General features: G+C 35.8%; 2 protein-coding genes, 1 non-coding gene and 1 pseudogene across 3 annotated transcripts; 3 read left to right on the top strand and 1 right to left on the bottom strand.

Moving 5' to 3' along the window:
- The first annotated feature begins 386 nt into the window (after positions 1–386).
- Positions 387–472, top strand: LOC137709604 (small nucleolar RNA Z103; annotated as a pseudogene).
- A 159-nt stretch (positions 473–631) lies between these two features.
- Positions 632–735, top strand: LOC137709601 (small nucleolar RNA Z103). The gene has a single exon (XR_011064893.1). It is a non-coding gene; the product is annotated as a small nucleolar RNA Z103 (small nucleolar RNA).
- A 1,846-nt stretch (positions 736–2,581) lies between these two features.
- Positions 2,582–10,223, top strand: LOC137708067 (uncharacterized). Its single transcript, XM_068447050.1, has 16 exons — positions 2,582–2,846; positions 2,931–3,014; positions 3,210–3,350; positions 3,469–3,539; positions 4,215–4,308; positions 5,422–5,499; positions 6,272–6,338; positions 6,542–6,627; positions 6,726–6,776; positions 7,757–7,804; positions 8,392–8,512; positions 8,612–8,792; positions 8,990–9,127; positions 9,290–9,402; positions 9,733–9,804; positions 9,882–10,223. Exons 1-16 carry the CDS (start codon positions 2,676–2,678, stop codon positions 9,986–9,988), a joined length of 1,623 nt encoding a protein of 540 aa, XP_068303151.1. The 5' UTR covers positions 2,582–2,675; the 3' UTR covers positions 9,989–10,223.
- A 2,169-nt stretch (positions 10,224–12,392) lies between these two features.
- LOC137749534 (isocitrate dehydrogenase [NADP]-like) lies at positions 12,393–16,712 on the bottom strand. Its single transcript, XM_068489642.1, has 16 exons — positions 16,473–16,712; positions 15,665–15,708; positions 15,439–15,548; positions 15,074–15,111; positions 14,877–14,954; positions 14,736–14,789; positions 14,562–14,663; positions 14,335–14,426; positions 14,131–14,234; positions 13,934–14,002; positions 13,726–13,841; positions 13,596–13,630; positions 13,343–13,485; positions 13,118–13,240; positions 12,882–12,995; positions 12,393–12,620 (listed from the first exon to the last, which is right to left on the bottom strand). Exons 1-15 carry the CDS (start codon positions 16,519–16,521, stop codon positions 12,914–12,916), a joined length of 1,239 nt encoding a protein of 412 aa, XP_068345743.1. The 5' UTR covers positions 16,522–16,712; the 3' UTR covers positions 12,393–12,620; positions 12,882–12,913.
- Positions 16,713–17,275: the final 563 nt, after the last annotated feature.

The raw sequence follows: 17,275 nt of genomic DNA, 5'->3' as shown, positions 1-17,275 counted from the left end.
CCAAATTGATGGGCTTTGTTCGAAAATAGAGTTTATGGGCTTACCTCTAATATCGGGCCTTAGGGTAACTATCACGCTACGGCGCCGTATTGTCATTACTTGAACCGCGCCTAAAATACCCAATGAAATTAGGGTTTCCAAGCGCAAGACGAGTGCCTATATAATTGAATCGCCTCCATAACCCTCCCACTCTATCTCCTCTCCTCCCCAACGCTTCACCTTCTTCGTCACGGTGTCTGATTATTTTTAGGGTTTTAATTCGGGGCTACATAGCCGTTCTTTTTCTGTCAACCGCAGATTTTATTCGGCTCTCTGTTTTTTATTTTCTGTGGTTTTGTTATGTGTTGTTTGAAATTAGGGTTTATGTTTTTGGAGGTGGATTTGGGATTGAAGTGATGCTACTTTCCCCATATGATCGAAGCTGATTCAAACTTGCGCTATTTTTAATTTCCAAGCCAGAACTCTGATCTTTCTCAAATCCCCAAAATCCACTATCTTTACTTATTTTTTGTTTACTAATTTTATTTTAAAAAAAATTCTTCAGGGTGTTTGAATTTTGTGTTTTTGTTTTTATATTTCAATGTTTATGTGTTTTAATTTTGGGTTTTTAGGAAAAGAAAAAGAAAGAAAGATGGAAGTGATGATTATTTCCCCAAATGATCGAAGCTGAAATAACTGAGCGAATTACATCTCTGTATTACACAGAGACCACCAAGCCAGGTGTATCTGATCCATCTTTCTGCAATATATATCAAAAAAAATATATATATATTTATGATTTTTATATACCTTTTAGGTTTCATATACTGATACATTATGAATTAGAATCGTATATTTATTCTGTTCGGCTTCCACCATCGCCGCGGTTAATTCACTAATTGAGCTCTTTTGTGAGCGGCGGGTGGAAGCCGGACGTGGCATAATGCTTCTTTACGGAACTCCCATGCACCATAACCAGTTATTTCAGAATTTATTTGGGACGTTCAGATGTGTACATATACGAAAAACATTCAAAGACAATGCGGAAGCAAATTGCAATGACAAATTTTTACCTCGCCACCCACAAAAACCAATGTAAGTTCTTGAATTGCGCTGGAAATTGGATCGAATTTGGGATTTTAGGGTTTGCGATGAGAGCGCTTGTAATCGATTAGTCCCGTATGAAAACAGAACAATTTGTATGGGGTTTAACATCGCAATGATCACGTGAGTTATTGACAACGAACGTCATGTGACGATGTAGCTGTTGAGTAAGTGGACCACTGCCCATCCCTTGGATTGCCGAACTTGGTTTGGACGATGCTGGACTATGTCGAACATGGTTGGTGTCAAATAAAAGGCAAATTAAGAAAAATAAAGCCAACCTAATCTCTTCCTATCATAGTTTTGGCGCCGCTGAGGATGACACAACTTCAGAAAAAGTTGAAACATTTAGGTTCAACTAGAATTGTCAAAACTGTTGTGAGTGCCTTAACATATGCATGCTTACGAGCGATGAAATCTTGTGGCGTACTTGCTCTAAAAGCGTTTGTTTATACTCGATATTACACTCTCGGCCCATACATTTTAATGATCAATTGGGCGCTTATATGAAAAAATCAAGTTGCTCGTCAAACAGTTGAGGAAGAGAATTGGTGTCCAGGGCAATTCTAACTTTTGGAATGCTGAGAAATATGAAAAATTTTCATCAATCTTCTTCGGCTCTTCGCATGCTTCCGCCAGTCCCATTGAAACTATGGTTTTTGGTCTGGCTTTTGGTATTGGTTGATCTAGAACGAGAGGGAGATGGAGTTTTAGATTAAGAAAGTTTAAGTGTATTCACACGGAAAGAGTATTATTATTTAGAGATTTTTGAGTTTTATTTAGAAGTTTTCATATATGTGAGTTTATGTCTAAAGTTTAAGACTTGTAGCGGTCCAACTCTTAAAAGACACTAAAACATTTTGGTTATAATGATGATTGTAGCTTCTTTGCGCCCTAATAACAGGGATTTGGATCCCATCCGGATCCAAATTGTGGCGATCCTATGGGATCCTTATATCCTAACCGTTTATCATATATCGTGCGGTCATAAATCATTTTAAATTAAACATAAATAGTAACTAATGAAAACTGACCGCACGATGTACGATAAACGGTTGTGATGTGAGGATCCTTAAGATCTCCACAAAGGATATTTTGGATATTTTTTTGAAGTTTTAACGAAACACTTTTGAAACTATTCATTTTTAACGAAAATGATATTTTTACTTTAAAAAGTCATTTCTAGTATTCACTTAGAACACCTTTTTATCATTTTGATTAAAACTCAAAAGTGTTTCGTTAAAACTTTAAAAAAATATCCAAACTAGTACCTAATCTAAACTTACTCCAAAGTCTTTTGAATTCTAAATGGAATTTACACCAAATTGATCTACTATAAAATTAAATAAATAAAAAAACAACAACAACAATTTACCTAAACAAATTCATTATAACTATAACGTTTCTATTTAATAATACAATGACATGTGAACCGGAAACCGCTTCAATATAATTCACAAGTGAATTTTCACCTTTTAGATTGATCCTGAACTTGATTTCCGTTAGTCCGTGTCGGTCACGTGGACATCTTTGCGGGTTTTTGATGGTTGAATAGCTGCGAGTCCAGAAACAAATTAAAAGTCTCAAAAGAAATGCGGAGGGCCAAAACCACTGTCCTCCTCGTCGCTGCAACTGGCCTCACCTTCCACGCCTTCAACTCCAATTTCCTCCCATCCTCCTCCGCCGATTTCCTCCCATCCTTCCCCGAACAACTCCGCACACCAATTCACGGCGTCGTTCGGTCTTCCCGCGCAATCTCCACCGTTTGTTTCCTTCCTCACTCACATTCTCCAGTTTATTTGTCTATCAATTGCATTTTGTTAGTAATATGTTTCCGGAAATTGCAGATTGCGTTGACCGCCGTTGACTACAAGCTCACTTTGCGCGGAATCCCAGCGGACTCCGATGAGTACCGTCAGAAGCAATCCCAGGTTGGTGTGTTAATTTGCTTTTCTTTTCATATGAATGTTTAATTAATTTGCAGAAGAAATGGAATTTTAATTAAATTGTTAAATTAATTTGCAGAAGAAATAGAATTTTATGTTTGCTTGTAGCCTGATAAGTGAGAATCATATGAAAGAGGTTCACTTCAGTTGTATTGTATGTCTTATGATGATGGCATTTAGGTTCATAGTCGTTCCGCTTCGAGAATTCGGAAGCTGTGTGAGGCCAATAGAGGGTTTTATGTGAAAGCCGGTCAATTTGTGGCCGCTCTGCGGCAGGTTCCGAAAGAGTACTCATCAACCCTTTCCTCATTGCAGGATCAGGTATGAATGAACAATGTGGTTGTATCTATATTTTGATGTGTATACTTTTATTGTTGTATAGTTGGAAATTAATCTAACCCTTATGAAATGGTAACTATCTGGTAACTCATTGGCTTAGGCAGTTCCTTGTCATTTCAAAGCCATTAAAGAAGTGCTGATCCGCAATCTGGGACACAAGCTGTCAGAAGTGTAAGTACTTAATTGCGTTGCAAGTATTACATCACATTGCAGTAGTGGGAACCCAGATAAAATCACAAAATTAAAATATAAAGAAAACGTAAACTCTTAAGACGGGTTCTTAATTACAGGTGAGTTTTTCTGTAACGTAAGGGATTATGAAGGATAGATATAAACTTTGGCATTATATTGGGGTTTCATAGTTTGTAAACGGGGGAAGATGGAGGGTAAATGGCATATGGTTTCTTCCTTATTTGTTTTTCCTCATTTGTTATAGCATGTTTGCTGCTGCCATTTTCCTGGTTTGTATATTTCTTTAAAAATTACTGCACCTTCCTTGTGTGATTCTTCAATGGAACTCTAAACTTGAATATAAAAACGCCAGGATGTGTGATTTTGGGATCGCAATGTTTGATGAACCACAATATTTGTCCTCAAGTCATACATCATGGCCCTTTTTTTATCTTTTTGTTACTGTTACTCCTTTTTCCTAACTTAGTGAACCGCCATATTTGTCTTATTGTTACTCCTTTTTCTCCCCAACTGCTTATCAAGCATTGTCCTGGTCATTTTTTTTTTTGTAACATGTGCCTAAAAACCTTTTTCGTCTTAATGTGTTGCTCCATGGAACTCTGTAATTCAATGTTGAAAATGCAATTATTTTACTGACTTTGGCATTTACCTCAGGTTTCTGTCACTTGATGAGCTTCCCATAGCTGCTGCATCTATTGCTCAAGTACACAAGGGAGTTCTTAAGGATCATCAAGAAGTAGCAATTAAGGTTGGTGAGCAGAGTAACTTCTGTTTTAGTAGTTCACATTTAGTTTCAAAACAAATTAACTTGTAAATGTAATTGGTTAATAGACCAGTAACTCTTCTTTGAAACTCTTATGCAGTGCTATCCTTAGTTTAAATTTGAATTCATTAGGAGAATATAAAAAACAGAAGGAATGTGTCTTGAGAATTCTGGATGGAACTTGTTCATTCTTAGGAAGCGAGAAAAGCTTGGTGGGTGGTTTGACCAAATTCCTGAAGTTTTAGTTCCTTTAGATATTCAAGCTTCCTTGAAGCGTGGGAATATAACTTCCATCTCTAACGCTAACATATGCGATTATCATTTAGTCGAATTACTTATATAACACCCAAATTTCATGGATTTTACCAATATAAGATCATGACTTTATGATATCCCTTTTGGCATTTCCTATACAACACACTTTGAGCACAAGTCTAAAACTAACCAAGTTGAGATATAAACTATCCACCTAGAAGGAAAAAAAAAAGAAAAAAATAAACACTAAACTTGCAAAGACACCAAAATACCAAATAACAAGGACACAAAAGTCGGCTGTACAGTAAGTTTAACTCATTAGTGTCAAAAGTGGAAAGCAAGGTAGGGAAGCTAATTGCGATGGAAGGACAGTTCAAATAAACTCTTTCAATCTTTTTTTAGGGTAGTAAATTCTTTCAATCTTGAAATGCTGTGATTGAATCTTGCTTGTGAACAGTAAAACATAATCATCCTCAAGAAACAAATATCCCATGACAATATACTCTCACCCTGAACTAGCCAAAACAAGGACAAGATGGAAAAAATGGTTGGACAATAGCTTAAATTTTATTTTTAAAGAGGAAACTTCTTGGAGGCAAAACAAAGATCAGAAGTGATTTAAGTTTACAATAGTTTCACAAAAAGATTATTTACCTGAATTTCAGGACAGCTGATAAACTTATCCATTCCTCAACCATTTCTTATACTTGAAAAAATGAACATGTGCTTGTCTTTTCTGTGATCACTACTACTTTTTTTTTACATCTGAAGTTTTTCCTTCTCAAGAAAACAGATTTATATGGCTGCAATGATTATTAATTTGTTTTGTCATTTGGATGATAGGTGCAGTACCCAGGTCTGGAGCAGCACATGAAAATAGATACGGCAACCATGTATTTCCTTTCAAAATCCCTTACATGGGTACACACTGAATCTCATGACACTTTTGAATTCATATTTTCTTGCAGATTGATATAGTGTAGTTGCAGTGATTTTGTCCGTCCTAAAAAGTCGTTCAAGTTTCTAAATAGTAATACTTGACAGAGATGTGATTTGTGGACTTTCTGTGAAATTGTAGCCAATCAAGCACCTTGTGCTTGTTCCAGGATTGTTATTCCTTGACCTTCAATTTTGGAGTTGACACTTTGCATGTTTAAACAAACCAGTTTTGCAGGCCAAGCCAAACTAATTTGTTTGATCCCTTGAGTGTGTAGGCTTATTTGCAGCCTTAGGTTTTATGATATTATGCTTAGTGCTATGTTCTGTTATCAATGTATGTCCCAAAATGTGCTTAATTATTAGTTCTTGAGTTGGATCTGTGTATAATGTATACTATGTAAATTCATTTATGTATGTATGTGAGTTTCCACTTTCCGTACATGTAGTATTGATTTGAAGCATTTTTATTTCTTTTAACAATAAATTTAGAATTATATTCTTAGAAAATAAAAGAAAGCCCACTTGTCCTCCTAGTTCTTTCTTTTGGTGTAACTTGGAAAGTAACATTGTGGATATTTTTCTTTTGCTAATGTTCTTACTAGGGGAAATAACTCAATAAGTATATTATCAGGAATAGTGAATTTCAAAAGAAAATGAGTTTGTAATTATGAAACAAACACAAGGATTTCCTCGTTGTAATTATGAAACAGACATCCCCAGTTACTTAATGACCTTTCTCTTTTCCATTTCACAGTTTTTCCCGGAATACAGATTTGACTGGCTGGTATCAGAGTTCGTGCATGCTATATCTCTCGAACTTGGTGAGTTGTAGAATGACATCAATAATTAGACAACTGCCATTGGATTAGACTTCATTGATTGCCTACTATTTAAATACTATAATGAGTCTTACTCAAGGAGGGAGCACCGTAGCTATTTTCTTCATAGCATTTTATTTCTTCTCTAATCGTTGTTGAATATACTCCAGACAAAGATGGTTTTCTCCTTTCTGACGGTTGCACAGACTTTATTCAGGAGGCTAGGAATTCTGAGACAACTGCCACTAACTTTGCAAACAACAAATGGGTCAAGATTCCTCGTATATTTTGGGTAATATAGCTGGGATACTCCTCTTTAAGATTTATTGGGCCATCTGAAATATCTTTCATTTGTGAATACAACAAGCTGACCACCATATATGTATCCAGGACTTGACCACTACTCAAGTGCTGACAATGGAATTCTGTACAGGACAAAAGGTATAGCCTTTTGAACTTTCTTATGTAGTATGCATCTAGGTATGGTTGTCAGATTCCGGAGTTCATCAAATTTGTTGACAATTTCCAGTTCTCTCTAATTTCTGAAACTTTTTTAGAAATAAATGGTTGGTTAGATAATATTGCTGGAAAAAGATTGAAATTTTCTCTCAATCTCCATGGGACAGCCCAGAGCACTGCTTAACGTAGAGCTTGCATTCTATGATATGTTATATTGAGGCTAAACCAAGTGAGAAAAAAAGAAGTTGATATGGGGTTTATTTTTTAAATTGTGCCGATAAAGATTCGTTCTGATGCCTCTGAAGTTGCTGAAACTGCAGTGATCTTACTGCAGAAAATCAAATAATGGAATAAAACAATGTAGAGTTTAGGCTTCAAAACCAAGACCATAAGTTGTGTTGTACATATAGACATGTTCTCAAACACTTCTGCATTGAATTGAATGCATTTTGTCAATATTTTTGGGCTACTAGTACTAGCTCTCTTAATTCTAACAAGACTCGAGGCTCCAAAATAAAAAAGTGTAAAACGAAATTAAAAGCCCTTAAACTATCATGAATCCTTCGAGCAAATTTTGTTTATGTTCTTTTGGCTAGTCAAAAGTTTAGGGGGAGGGGAGGCTACCCCATCCCAGGGCCAGGGCATACCACAAGCCTCCAATCGCAAGAAGGATGACTCCAGTCACTTAAAATTTTATTGAAGTCAAAGAAAAGTATAACAGTTAATTTTTAATAATATTGTTAATGACAGTAACTAGCCTAAAAAGCCATTAGAAGGACGATGATCAGATCTTATTATGAATTTGAATCACTTTTTGGTTTGGTTTTCATTATTCATTTTTGTTTTGTAAGTCTGCCTTTCATGATATTTTTAATGAACTTGAACTTGCTGCCTGTATCATTATATCATATTCTGATAACTGTGCTGCTAATTCCGCTAACAATAATTTCTTTAGAACTCAGGTTGATGATGTACAGTTTCTGAAGGAAAGGAGAATAAACCCAATGAAGGTTAGTTTTCAGGTTGAGCTGCTGATTTTCTGTGTATTGTAATGCCAGCACAAACAAAAACTCTGAACTCCATTATATGTTTTAAAATTCAATTTGAGCTCAGCCTATCTGATATTAGGCTGTTTAAATCATCTGAACTGGAGCTTTTTTGGTGGCTGGCTTTATAGGCGGTTGAGGCAGCAGTCTTCTATGCTTTTATCTACGCATATAACTAAATCTGATGGCCAAGATTAAACAGCAATAGCGAATGAGAATGAGCCAAGTCAAAATACGGTCGGGCATGCTAGAACGTGATTTTGTAATCCAACTGGGCTTCAGAAACTCTAGTTTATGCTAAAAATCTTATTTAAAGTGTGTGCATTGTCACGTAAGGTCATACATTTGCATGCATAGACATAATGAAGCCTTGTGTAGTTACGATAATGTTTCGTCAAGAGCTTCTCTTTAGTTTGTGTGTGCTAGGCGAAAGTATGGTGGAAGTGTCAGGTCGCTCTTCCTGTTTTCTTTTCTTGTTTGAATTGTCTGAAAGATCTTAACGGTAAAGCCAAGTGCAGTTAGGAAAACGACTCTTAATATTTGTATTGTAGGTAGCAGAAGTATTGTTGGAAGCGTTTGCTGAAATGATTTTTATCCATGGTTTCCTGCATGGAGATCCACACCCTGGTAACATATTAGTTTCACCAGAAGGTCCCAATGGTTTTTCTTTGGGTATGTGCTGAAAATAAGACGTACGTAGTTGTTTCAGTTAAAATTGTTATTATTTTTGGGCTGACAATATGATTTACAGTTTATAAATTTGCAATGCAGTTCTTCTAGACCATGGGATATACAAACAATTAGATGAAGGATTCAGGTTGGACTACTGTCAACTCTGGAAGGCTTTAATTCTTCTAGACTCTAAAAAATTGCATCATTTGGGTGAAAGGTTTGGTGTTGGGAAGTATTCTAGGTACTTTCCTGTCATTTTTACGGGAAGAACTATTGACAGGTGATTTTTTTTCCTGTTACTTTTGTCAGTGATGAGCCAATTCTGCTCGCAAGAAATTTATAAGGATTTCCGGTTGATGCTGAATCTATATTTTCTTTTCCCTTTTAATATCATTAATATATCACTCAATAAAGCATTTATGATTACGCTAACAAACTTCAATATTGAGCTAATTGCACTTTTACCGTGTCTTGCAGTAAATCGGCTCTTGGGAAGACAATGTCAGTTGAAGAAAAAAGTAATCTAAAGCAAGAGTTGAAGTCCCTAAAGATGGAGGACATATCTTCATTCATGGAATCCTTGCCATCTGACTTCCTCACAATATTGCGTACTGAGTAAGTAGAAGAACGAAACCTTTCCAGATTTGAAAACTTCTGATGTACTTTGCTTTCTTTTTGCCTCTATCTTTATCTCCATATCCAGTGTGCTACTGGGTTCTGCCGTTACGAATTTGTTTGTTCAAATCCCTTATTGCTGTATTTTATCTCCCTATCCAGTGGGCTACTTAGGTCCATCGTTAGCAAGTTGGGTGCTCCACAAAGAGTGAGATTACTAGCCTATGGAAAATGTGCATTATATGGTCTTTCTCCAAAGCTGAATCCTGAATCTGGTAAATTTTGCATATCGTACAATTTGTACTTTGACAATTGCATTTCATTTTAACTTTTTCGGGGGCACTTTTAAGTTTTAGCGTTAAGATGGAAACTCGGTTGCTGACTTAGAACTGAATTCAAATAATTTGAAGGAAAGCTCTTTGAAAAATAACAAATTTTGTTCAAAGACAAATACTCAACTTCAACTTGGGAATTTTAAACACACATGCATCATGTTAACTATTTATTCTGAACATTTCATGCATAGTCCACTATTTTAGACCACGATTCTAGAGCGAGTTTCTGACCATATCATCCTCTCATTCTGATTTCTGATTTGCTTTCAGATTTTTCTGTGAAAGTGAAGTTATCGCGATTGAAGGCAAAAGTGAGCTACCTTTGGTTAAGGCTTATTCTCGGTAAGAACATTTACTCATCCAATGCTAACAATCTAGTCAAGAAAATCGAAATGACTCGAATACTGATCAAATTTCAGCGGTAATCGAGCTCCGTTTGCAGTTGGGAAAGGTCAAGCTTCTTCTGCACACTTTGTATGAAAAGATGGGTGGTGCTATGAGGAGAATTTTGCTTGTTTCCTCTTGATAGTGTAATTTGAACCTAAATATGTTCTCATGGTTCCAACTTTTCTGTTAAGACTTGAGCGAGCGGACGCATTGCCTCCTTGTACAGGAATTTTTAAAATTTTTTCGTTCTTATATTATTTGCCTTTTTTTTGTTTTTGGCTTCTTTTGGCATACCCGTTTGATGTGCATCTGATGATTTTGATATAATGATTTGTTTACACATTAAGGGAGAGACAATAAATTGCTTGCGAACTCATCATTTTCGATATTCTAACTTAAGACCTCTCAATTACAAGTAAAGAGAAATATTATTTGGTCGTAATACATCTGATTATTTGTATTGAAATTTCCATCTGCCCGAAAATTAGGTTAGAGGGGAAATGTGTGGAGAAATGAAAGAATTATGTGCTTGAAAAAGAAGATTATTTGAAATTGTTTTTCTCTAAATTTGTCTAAAACTGAAAACAGACATTTTAATAAACGGGTGTTACCAAATGGAAAAGAGAGTACTATTAAGCTGAGAACTAATTGAAAGATACTCCAAATTCGAATTTACACTCATCCCCGTTGAACGAAAAGGAGGACGCTTGGTGATCACAATGATTAAGGGCTAATTAGATAACATCTTTTCTTTTAATTTGGTACAGCCAAACCATAACTTAGTTGGTGAATCAAAGCCACCTACTTTTCTTTTCTTGTTATATAACGATATTGAGGATATGAGGAGTTCAACTCTTCTGCAACAAAATATTTTTGTGACTTAAATTATTTGTTGATACTTGTCTATTTATTTAAATTTCACTTAACAATGTGAATTTTTCAAATTATTTATTAATAAAAAAAATAAAAAAACTAAAGATAAATTAGGTTAAAAAGGCATGTGTCACTCAAGTAGAAAGGCAAAAGAGGTCACAAAAGATTTTGGATGCAGAAAATTTAAACTCGAATGTGATTCAAGCTAAACTTCACCCCTCTCATTTCCATACTCTCCTCATGCTCTCTTATGATGTGTGGTCACGGTTAAGCCACGTCAACATATTATATTAATTTTTTATAGAAATAATAAAACACAAAGTAATAGGAATATAAAATATTGGCATGACTTAACCGTAACCACACAAACAAAAGGGCATGGGGAAAGTATGGAAATGGGAGGACAGACAATCCACCTCCAAACTTCACACCAAGTCTGCATAAGTGTATTTTTCTTTTTAATTATAGAAAATTTGGAGTGCCAAATGAGATTTTTAAAGTGCTAATAACAACTCTATATATCTCAGCCAACTAACTGTTTGTGACAGGTCTCATGAGTCATCATGTAACTTGCTTTTTTTTATTTTTTATTTTTATTTTTATTTTATTTTATTTTATTAAATTTAAATAGATAAATAAATAAAAGTATCAGATTCGTAGGGTATCCCTTCGTAGAGAAAAGATCAGAGACTACTATCTCCATCAAGAATAATGTGAATTCGAATGAAACCTCCTCAAAATAAATATCATCATAAGCAGGGTAGGTGTGGTTGATTTTAACCCCACAACAAATGGGCACGGGTTCAACAACCTCAACTAACACTAGCATTAAACCTCAACTCATTTTTATATATTTATATATAAATAACGCGGAAGTTCAAATTCATAAACTAAATTTGTAAACCAAATAATGTATCATTAATAAGAAATAAACATGTTAATCAACGCTTAAGTAATAATCCAATCGTCGACTTTCATATCATTTGGTTTACAGATTTGATCTTCCTAGCATTGCTCTTTATAAATTCTACAATAGTCTAAGTGAGTTTGATACCTATACATAAGAAAGGCACCATGAGTTTAATTTGTACTACACTATTATCATCCTGTGAGTCTGATACGGGTGAGTTTGATACGAATGAGTTTTATATATTAAATGTAAGACCCATCTACTTTCTATTTTTCTCTATTTTATGATTTAGTTACATATTCTCTCTTGTTATTTATCGTATAGGTTTAACACTCGTAAGTGCAGTCGAACTAAGATTATAACAATCACTCTCATAGCACTAAAACTTTCCGACCTATTATAGGAGTTTGATTCCTATATTATTGACGCTATATTTACAACAACCGGCGTATCAGTGAGGAGACGGTTTCAGCTTATCAACCGGGATGTACATCACCCGGCATATCACTGTGATCATCCATACAAAAGTACTGGTCAAAGCATATGTCAAGTTATCGACATATCCTTGGCGGATAGAGATCAATGGGTACGAACCATTGGCCATTATTTTTTGAAATGCATTTGCCAATACTTATATCAAGACTCGAGATAGAACCCAAGAACGAAGAACATTAACCGGACTCGACAGTCCGGTTTACGAACTTCTGACACTGTCCAAAGACGAACCAAAGAAAGATTATTCTGCAGTTAAACTATGAAAAAAGTTAAAGCTGCCGAAGCTTAGCAACTGATGAAGAGGAAAGAACATGCAAATCGGTAAGAGTCGAGAATCCAAATAGTGCACAAGCAACTGACGAGTCAACATCTCTAACATAACACCAGAGGGGAAAGTCCACCGCTCGTCTTCCCTTTTCCGCCTCCCTGCCTTCCCCATTTTCCGCCCTCAATTATTTCTTTCATAATAAAGAAGTCCACAGTTGCCTGGTCCCTGAAACACAAATTAGAATCCATTAACTTCAAAAAATGAAAGAAAATGTTTGCACTAAATGAGAAAACTACTTCAATAAAACCAAAAAATGACGAGGGTAAGAATAATTTATCAAGAAAACATTGGAATCGCAAGGAAATGAAGCAAGAAATTTAGATTGTGTATTAAAAATTCCCCTACAAACAGGCATTAGGTGACATTACTTTCAATAAGATTATGATTATGATGTTAAGAAACGGCGGAAAACAGAAAGGAACTCACCTCCAATGCAAGTCTGAAAAATGCAGTGCTTCCTAGCAAGCAAGCTTAGCTTTCAGTTCGTTGGCCACAGCATCAATGAACTCTTCAGTGTTCAAGTAGTGGTTCCTAGCCAGCCTGCAGCACACATAAGCATGTTATAAGTAAAATCACTGCTCATATAGAGGCACAGGAAAACACAACTCACATAGGCACAGAGACATAAATTATGAAGATAAAATAATCTATTAGACACTTACTTGGATCCGTGAAGAATTAGTGCAAGATCCTTGGTCATTTTCCCCGATTCCACAGTCCCAATACAAGCTTCTTCGAGTTTTTGAGTGAACTCCAAAAGTCTTGCATTGTCATCCAACTTAGCCCTATTACAGAGACACATTTACATTCAGATTTAATAACCTTTTCACGGAACCCTAAGATATCAAAAAGGAGCGCTAACGTGGAAAACAATCTTTCTAATATACCTGTGTGCAAGCCCTCTTGTCCAAGCAAAGATGGAAGCAATGCTGTTTGTACTCGTTTCGCCTCCCTTCTGGTGAACCCTGTAGTGCCGAGTAACTGTACCATGGGCAGCTTCGGCTTCAATAGTTTTTCCATCTGGGCACACCTGTACCCATGAAATACTCCAGTAAGTGAAGGACAAGGATTCACATGACAAAATAGGGAGCGAGGGATGGAGGGATAAGTGCAAATACACATGAAACAGGTATAACATACCAGTACGGATGTCATCAATCCAAGAGATCCAAACCCTGCAATAGAACCACCAGTTAAAAACTGTAAAATCTCAGTATGCAAATCATTGACGAGACGAGACAAAAATTAGCTAAAGGGCAGTTGTACGAACCTTGAGCTAACATATCACTTTGCACATCTCCATCATAATTCTTGCATGCCCAAACATACGCACCATCACTTTTAAGTGCATAAGCCACCATATCATCAATGAGACGATGCTCATACCTTCAAATCCAATATTATAGTCAATAAAACAACACCATCTGACCTCAGGATATAAGACAAAATTGCCACGTTTTTCAGTCCTGACTCCTTACCATATGCCAGCAGCTTCAAACTTTGATTTCCAGTTAGCTTCATAAACTTCTTGAAATATGTCCTTGAATCTTATATCATGAACAAACAAAAATATAGATTGTTCAGAGAATAAGTACACATGTTAAATACTAATTTTTTTTCTTTGTCGATACAAATGTTAAATACTTAAAAACAAGGAAATTAAGAATCTGCGTACCTTCCATCATACTTCTTCAGAATAGTATTTTTTGTGCTAAGATAAAGAGGCCACTTTTTCTCATAAGCAGTGGTCATGGAAGCCTCTGCAAAAGCACGGATGGACTGCATACCCAAGACAGATATACAATAAAAGGAACACACAGTCACTCACAGCAATCTAGAAATTCTTTCAACAGAAACACGACAGGATTAACAAATAAACCTCATCGGTGTTGTACATGGCCAATGCTACTCCCCCCTCCCCTGTAAAGTCATACACGTCTAGCTCTGTCTTCTCATCCTTTCCTTCTGGCACTGCAAGCATTTATCAAGTAAAAACAAAGGAGTTTAAGAACTATCATTTATCAAGAGAAACTTTGTACATATAATCCTACTAATCTACAGTGAGGTACACAAATCTAACACTATCAAGCAAAGATAAATGTTTACCAAACACCAATTTCAGTTTCCCCGGTCCTTTAATGACTGCATCAGTTGCTCGATACTGATCACCAAAAGCATGTCTTCCAATGCATATCGGCTTTGTCCAGCCTGAAAAAAAGAAATAATAAGCATAGTTCTAGTCCTACGAAAATATAGAATCACCATATGACATTATTATACCTGGGATAAGGCGAGGGATGTTTTTGCAAAGAATTGGTTCTCTGAAAACAGTACCTGTACAAAAAAAAACAATCAGCCATTGTAATTGCCAAAAAAAAAATTGTTCAAAAGATGAGAATGGAAAGTTGCCAGTTCACTAACCATTCAAAATATTCCTAATAGTCCCATTGGGACTCCTCCACATACTCTTCAAGCTAAACTCCGTCATACGAGCTTCATCTGTCAATTATGACAACAATATCATGAATTTTGTCAATCTCTCAGTGAAGACTGAAATAATTACTACAGGATCTAGAGCTCGACAACAAATGCATGTATAATTCTTCTGTAGTGTATACCTGGAGTAATAGTCGCACACTTGATTGCTACATTGTACCTAAAATACCAAGTGTTAGAGATGCAAAATGAATAGCAAAATAAAATTTCCAAACAAAACGATACTCTAGGCACTCATTATTCTTCTGTTTTTGCCTGGTAAAACATATACAGACACATGACGAGCATTGAATGCTCTCACCCTCTACCTCGTATTTTATAATGCATAGGAAGGAGGTGTTCATAAGGACAACAATGTGCCATAAACAACTTTGTTTACAGCCTAATTACAATCCTGACTCATCAATACCAATGTAAAGATAGAAATAATGAATTCAGAAACAAATAGAAATCCTAATAACTTTAAGTAGAGATGCAATAAACGTACTTGAGAGTAGCCTCAGCACTTTCAACAGTAACCTTGTCATCAGTGGCATCACGATGAGGAAGGCCAAGGTCAAAGTACTTGATGTCCAATTCCACAAATGGTAAGATAAGCTGCAGATACAACAACGAGAAAGAATCGTGTACGCAATCACCATCTTGATCAGAACAGTACGTAGTTATACAAAAAATAGCATAGGTGAAACACTTAAAGAGTATGATGTAGATACCTTGTCCTTAATGGATTTCCAGAAAACTCTTGTCATTTCATCTCCTGAAACCACATATCAAAAGACACATGATATGAGAAAGAGTAAGGTCAAATTTCTTCGAATCTTCAACCCACGTACACAAGCGTATTAGTTTTGCAAAGTTAGATTTAAATGAAATCAACAAGTGTTCCATGCAGTGTGAGTATGAGTGTGTCGTGCATTACGAGTTCTTCACACTTTCATGAGTTGAGAATAATTTCTTCGAGTCTTTGAAACTTTTAACATATTTTCTTTACGAAAAACACTTGAAGTCTGAATCATTTATGCATCATCATAGTTCAATTCTTAAAGGCTAAAACAATTACAGAATCTGCTAATATATAGATCAAACAAAATTTAATTTATAATGCAGATAAAAATTCAGCAAACAACCCTCCCAATTGAAATCAAGATTATTTTTTGTACAAATCAAATAACAAGTTAGAGCCGATTTTTTCAATTTCATGTTTTTGGGGGAAAAACAAATCATTTCTGGCAAATGGGTTTTCTTTCTGTAGCCTAAAACCAAAAGGGTTTTCGTTCTACCAACTTTTCAATGAATAAAAAATGGAAAACAAAGGTTTACAAAAATAAAAGGCACCAACTTTCCGGAAGACAAGCAAATAAACATTTTGGGTACGTAAAAAATTCAGCTCAAAAAAGTGATCAACCAGAACCAGAACGAAACGAAACAGAATCAGCAGATCAATCAGTTCAGATGATCGGCGACGGAAACAAACAGATCGGAGGAAATACAATATACATATAGATGGAAGGGAAATCTCACCGTCCATCTCGACGATGGGGTTGGCAACCTTGATCTTCTGGAAAGCCATTGCTGCTTCTGTTCGTCCGGGGGTGGTTGATTGGAGTTGGAAGGGTAGATATGTAGATAGGAAGGGAATGGAATGGGATCGGCGACTCTTTAAAGTCACAGAGCCGCTCGCTGAGAGAGAGAAAGTGCCTTTTTTTTTTGCAAGTCTTTGAAAGTGAAAGGCAGGCAAAACACGAAACGATGAACCGTACGACACTCTCTCTTGTTCTTGTATTATTTATAGTGGGAGTTGTGAACCAATACTCCACTGGGAACTTCTGTTTCTGTTTTTTCTTATTTATTATTATTTTTAATTCTTTTGGTGATTCGTGATTGGTCAGTGGGCTGATCCACCTACCGGCTTTGCCCACCTACTGTACCACAAAATTTAAAGTGTTGAAAAGTCTAATGTCTGATGGTAATGAATGCTCACAAAGCAAAAGTCTTCTGCATAGGCAAAGTTTTCAATGCCCATGCAAAGTGAATTGTAATGTCAGAGGATACGTTTTAAATTTCAGAATGCATTAACTGCATCAGTTTGGAGACGCTCTATAAATAGAGCACTCCGCATGTTTGTAAGTTACAAGAAAATAAGAAGAAGAAAGAAAACTAGAGAAAAATATCAGTAACATCATCTACTCCTCTGCCTTTTTATTTGTTATCTGCCTGTGCTATAATTTTAGTGTGGCATTTTACATCTACCTTGCACCCACCACTTAAAAGGTTATCTCTCAAACTTTAATCCTTTTATAACACGTTATCAGCACGAGTCTCTA

The sequence above is a fragment of the Pyrus communis genome, chromosome 11, assembly GCF_963583255.1.
Source record: "Pyrus communis chromosome 11, drPyrComm1.1, whole genome shotgun sequence".
NCBI classification, from domain to species: domain Eukaryota; kingdom Viridiplantae; phylum Streptophyta; class Magnoliopsida; order Rosales; family Rosaceae; genus Pyrus; species Pyrus communis.
The sequence above is the reverse complement of the archived record's forward strand: the minus strand, read 5'-3'. Positions and strand labels throughout refer to the sequence as shown.

What these genes read in the sequence shown, in the direction of transcription:
- LOC137708067 (XM_068447050.1), top strand. Translation starts at nt 2,676, where the DNA reads ATGCGGAGGGCCAAAACCACTGTCCTCCTCGTCGCTGCAACTGGCCTC. An exon ending in GGACACAAGCTGTCAGAAGT is followed by an intron (nt 3,540 to 4,214) that starts GTAAGTACTTAA and finishes CATTTACCTCAG; the next exon opens with GTTTCTGTCACTTGATGAGC. An exon ending in TGCTATATCTCTCGAACTTG is followed by an intron (nt 6,339 to 6,541) that starts GTGAGTTGTAGA and finishes ACGGTTGCACAG; the next exon opens with ACTTTATTCAGGAGGCTAGG.
- LOC137749534 (XM_068489642.1), bottom strand. Translation starts at nt 16,521, where the DNA reads ATGGCTTTCCAGAAGATCAAGGTTGCCAACCCCATCGTCGAGATGGAC. An exon ending in AAGTGATATGTTAGCTCAAG is followed by an intron (nt 13,631 to 13,725) that starts GTTCGTACAACT and finishes GTTCTATTGCAG; the next exon opens with GGTTTGGATCTCTTGGATTG. An exon ending in CTAATTCTTCACGGATCCAA is followed by an intron (nt 12,996 to 13,117) that starts GTAAGTGTCTAA and finishes TGTGTGCTGCAG; the next exon opens with GCTGGCTAGGAACCACTACT.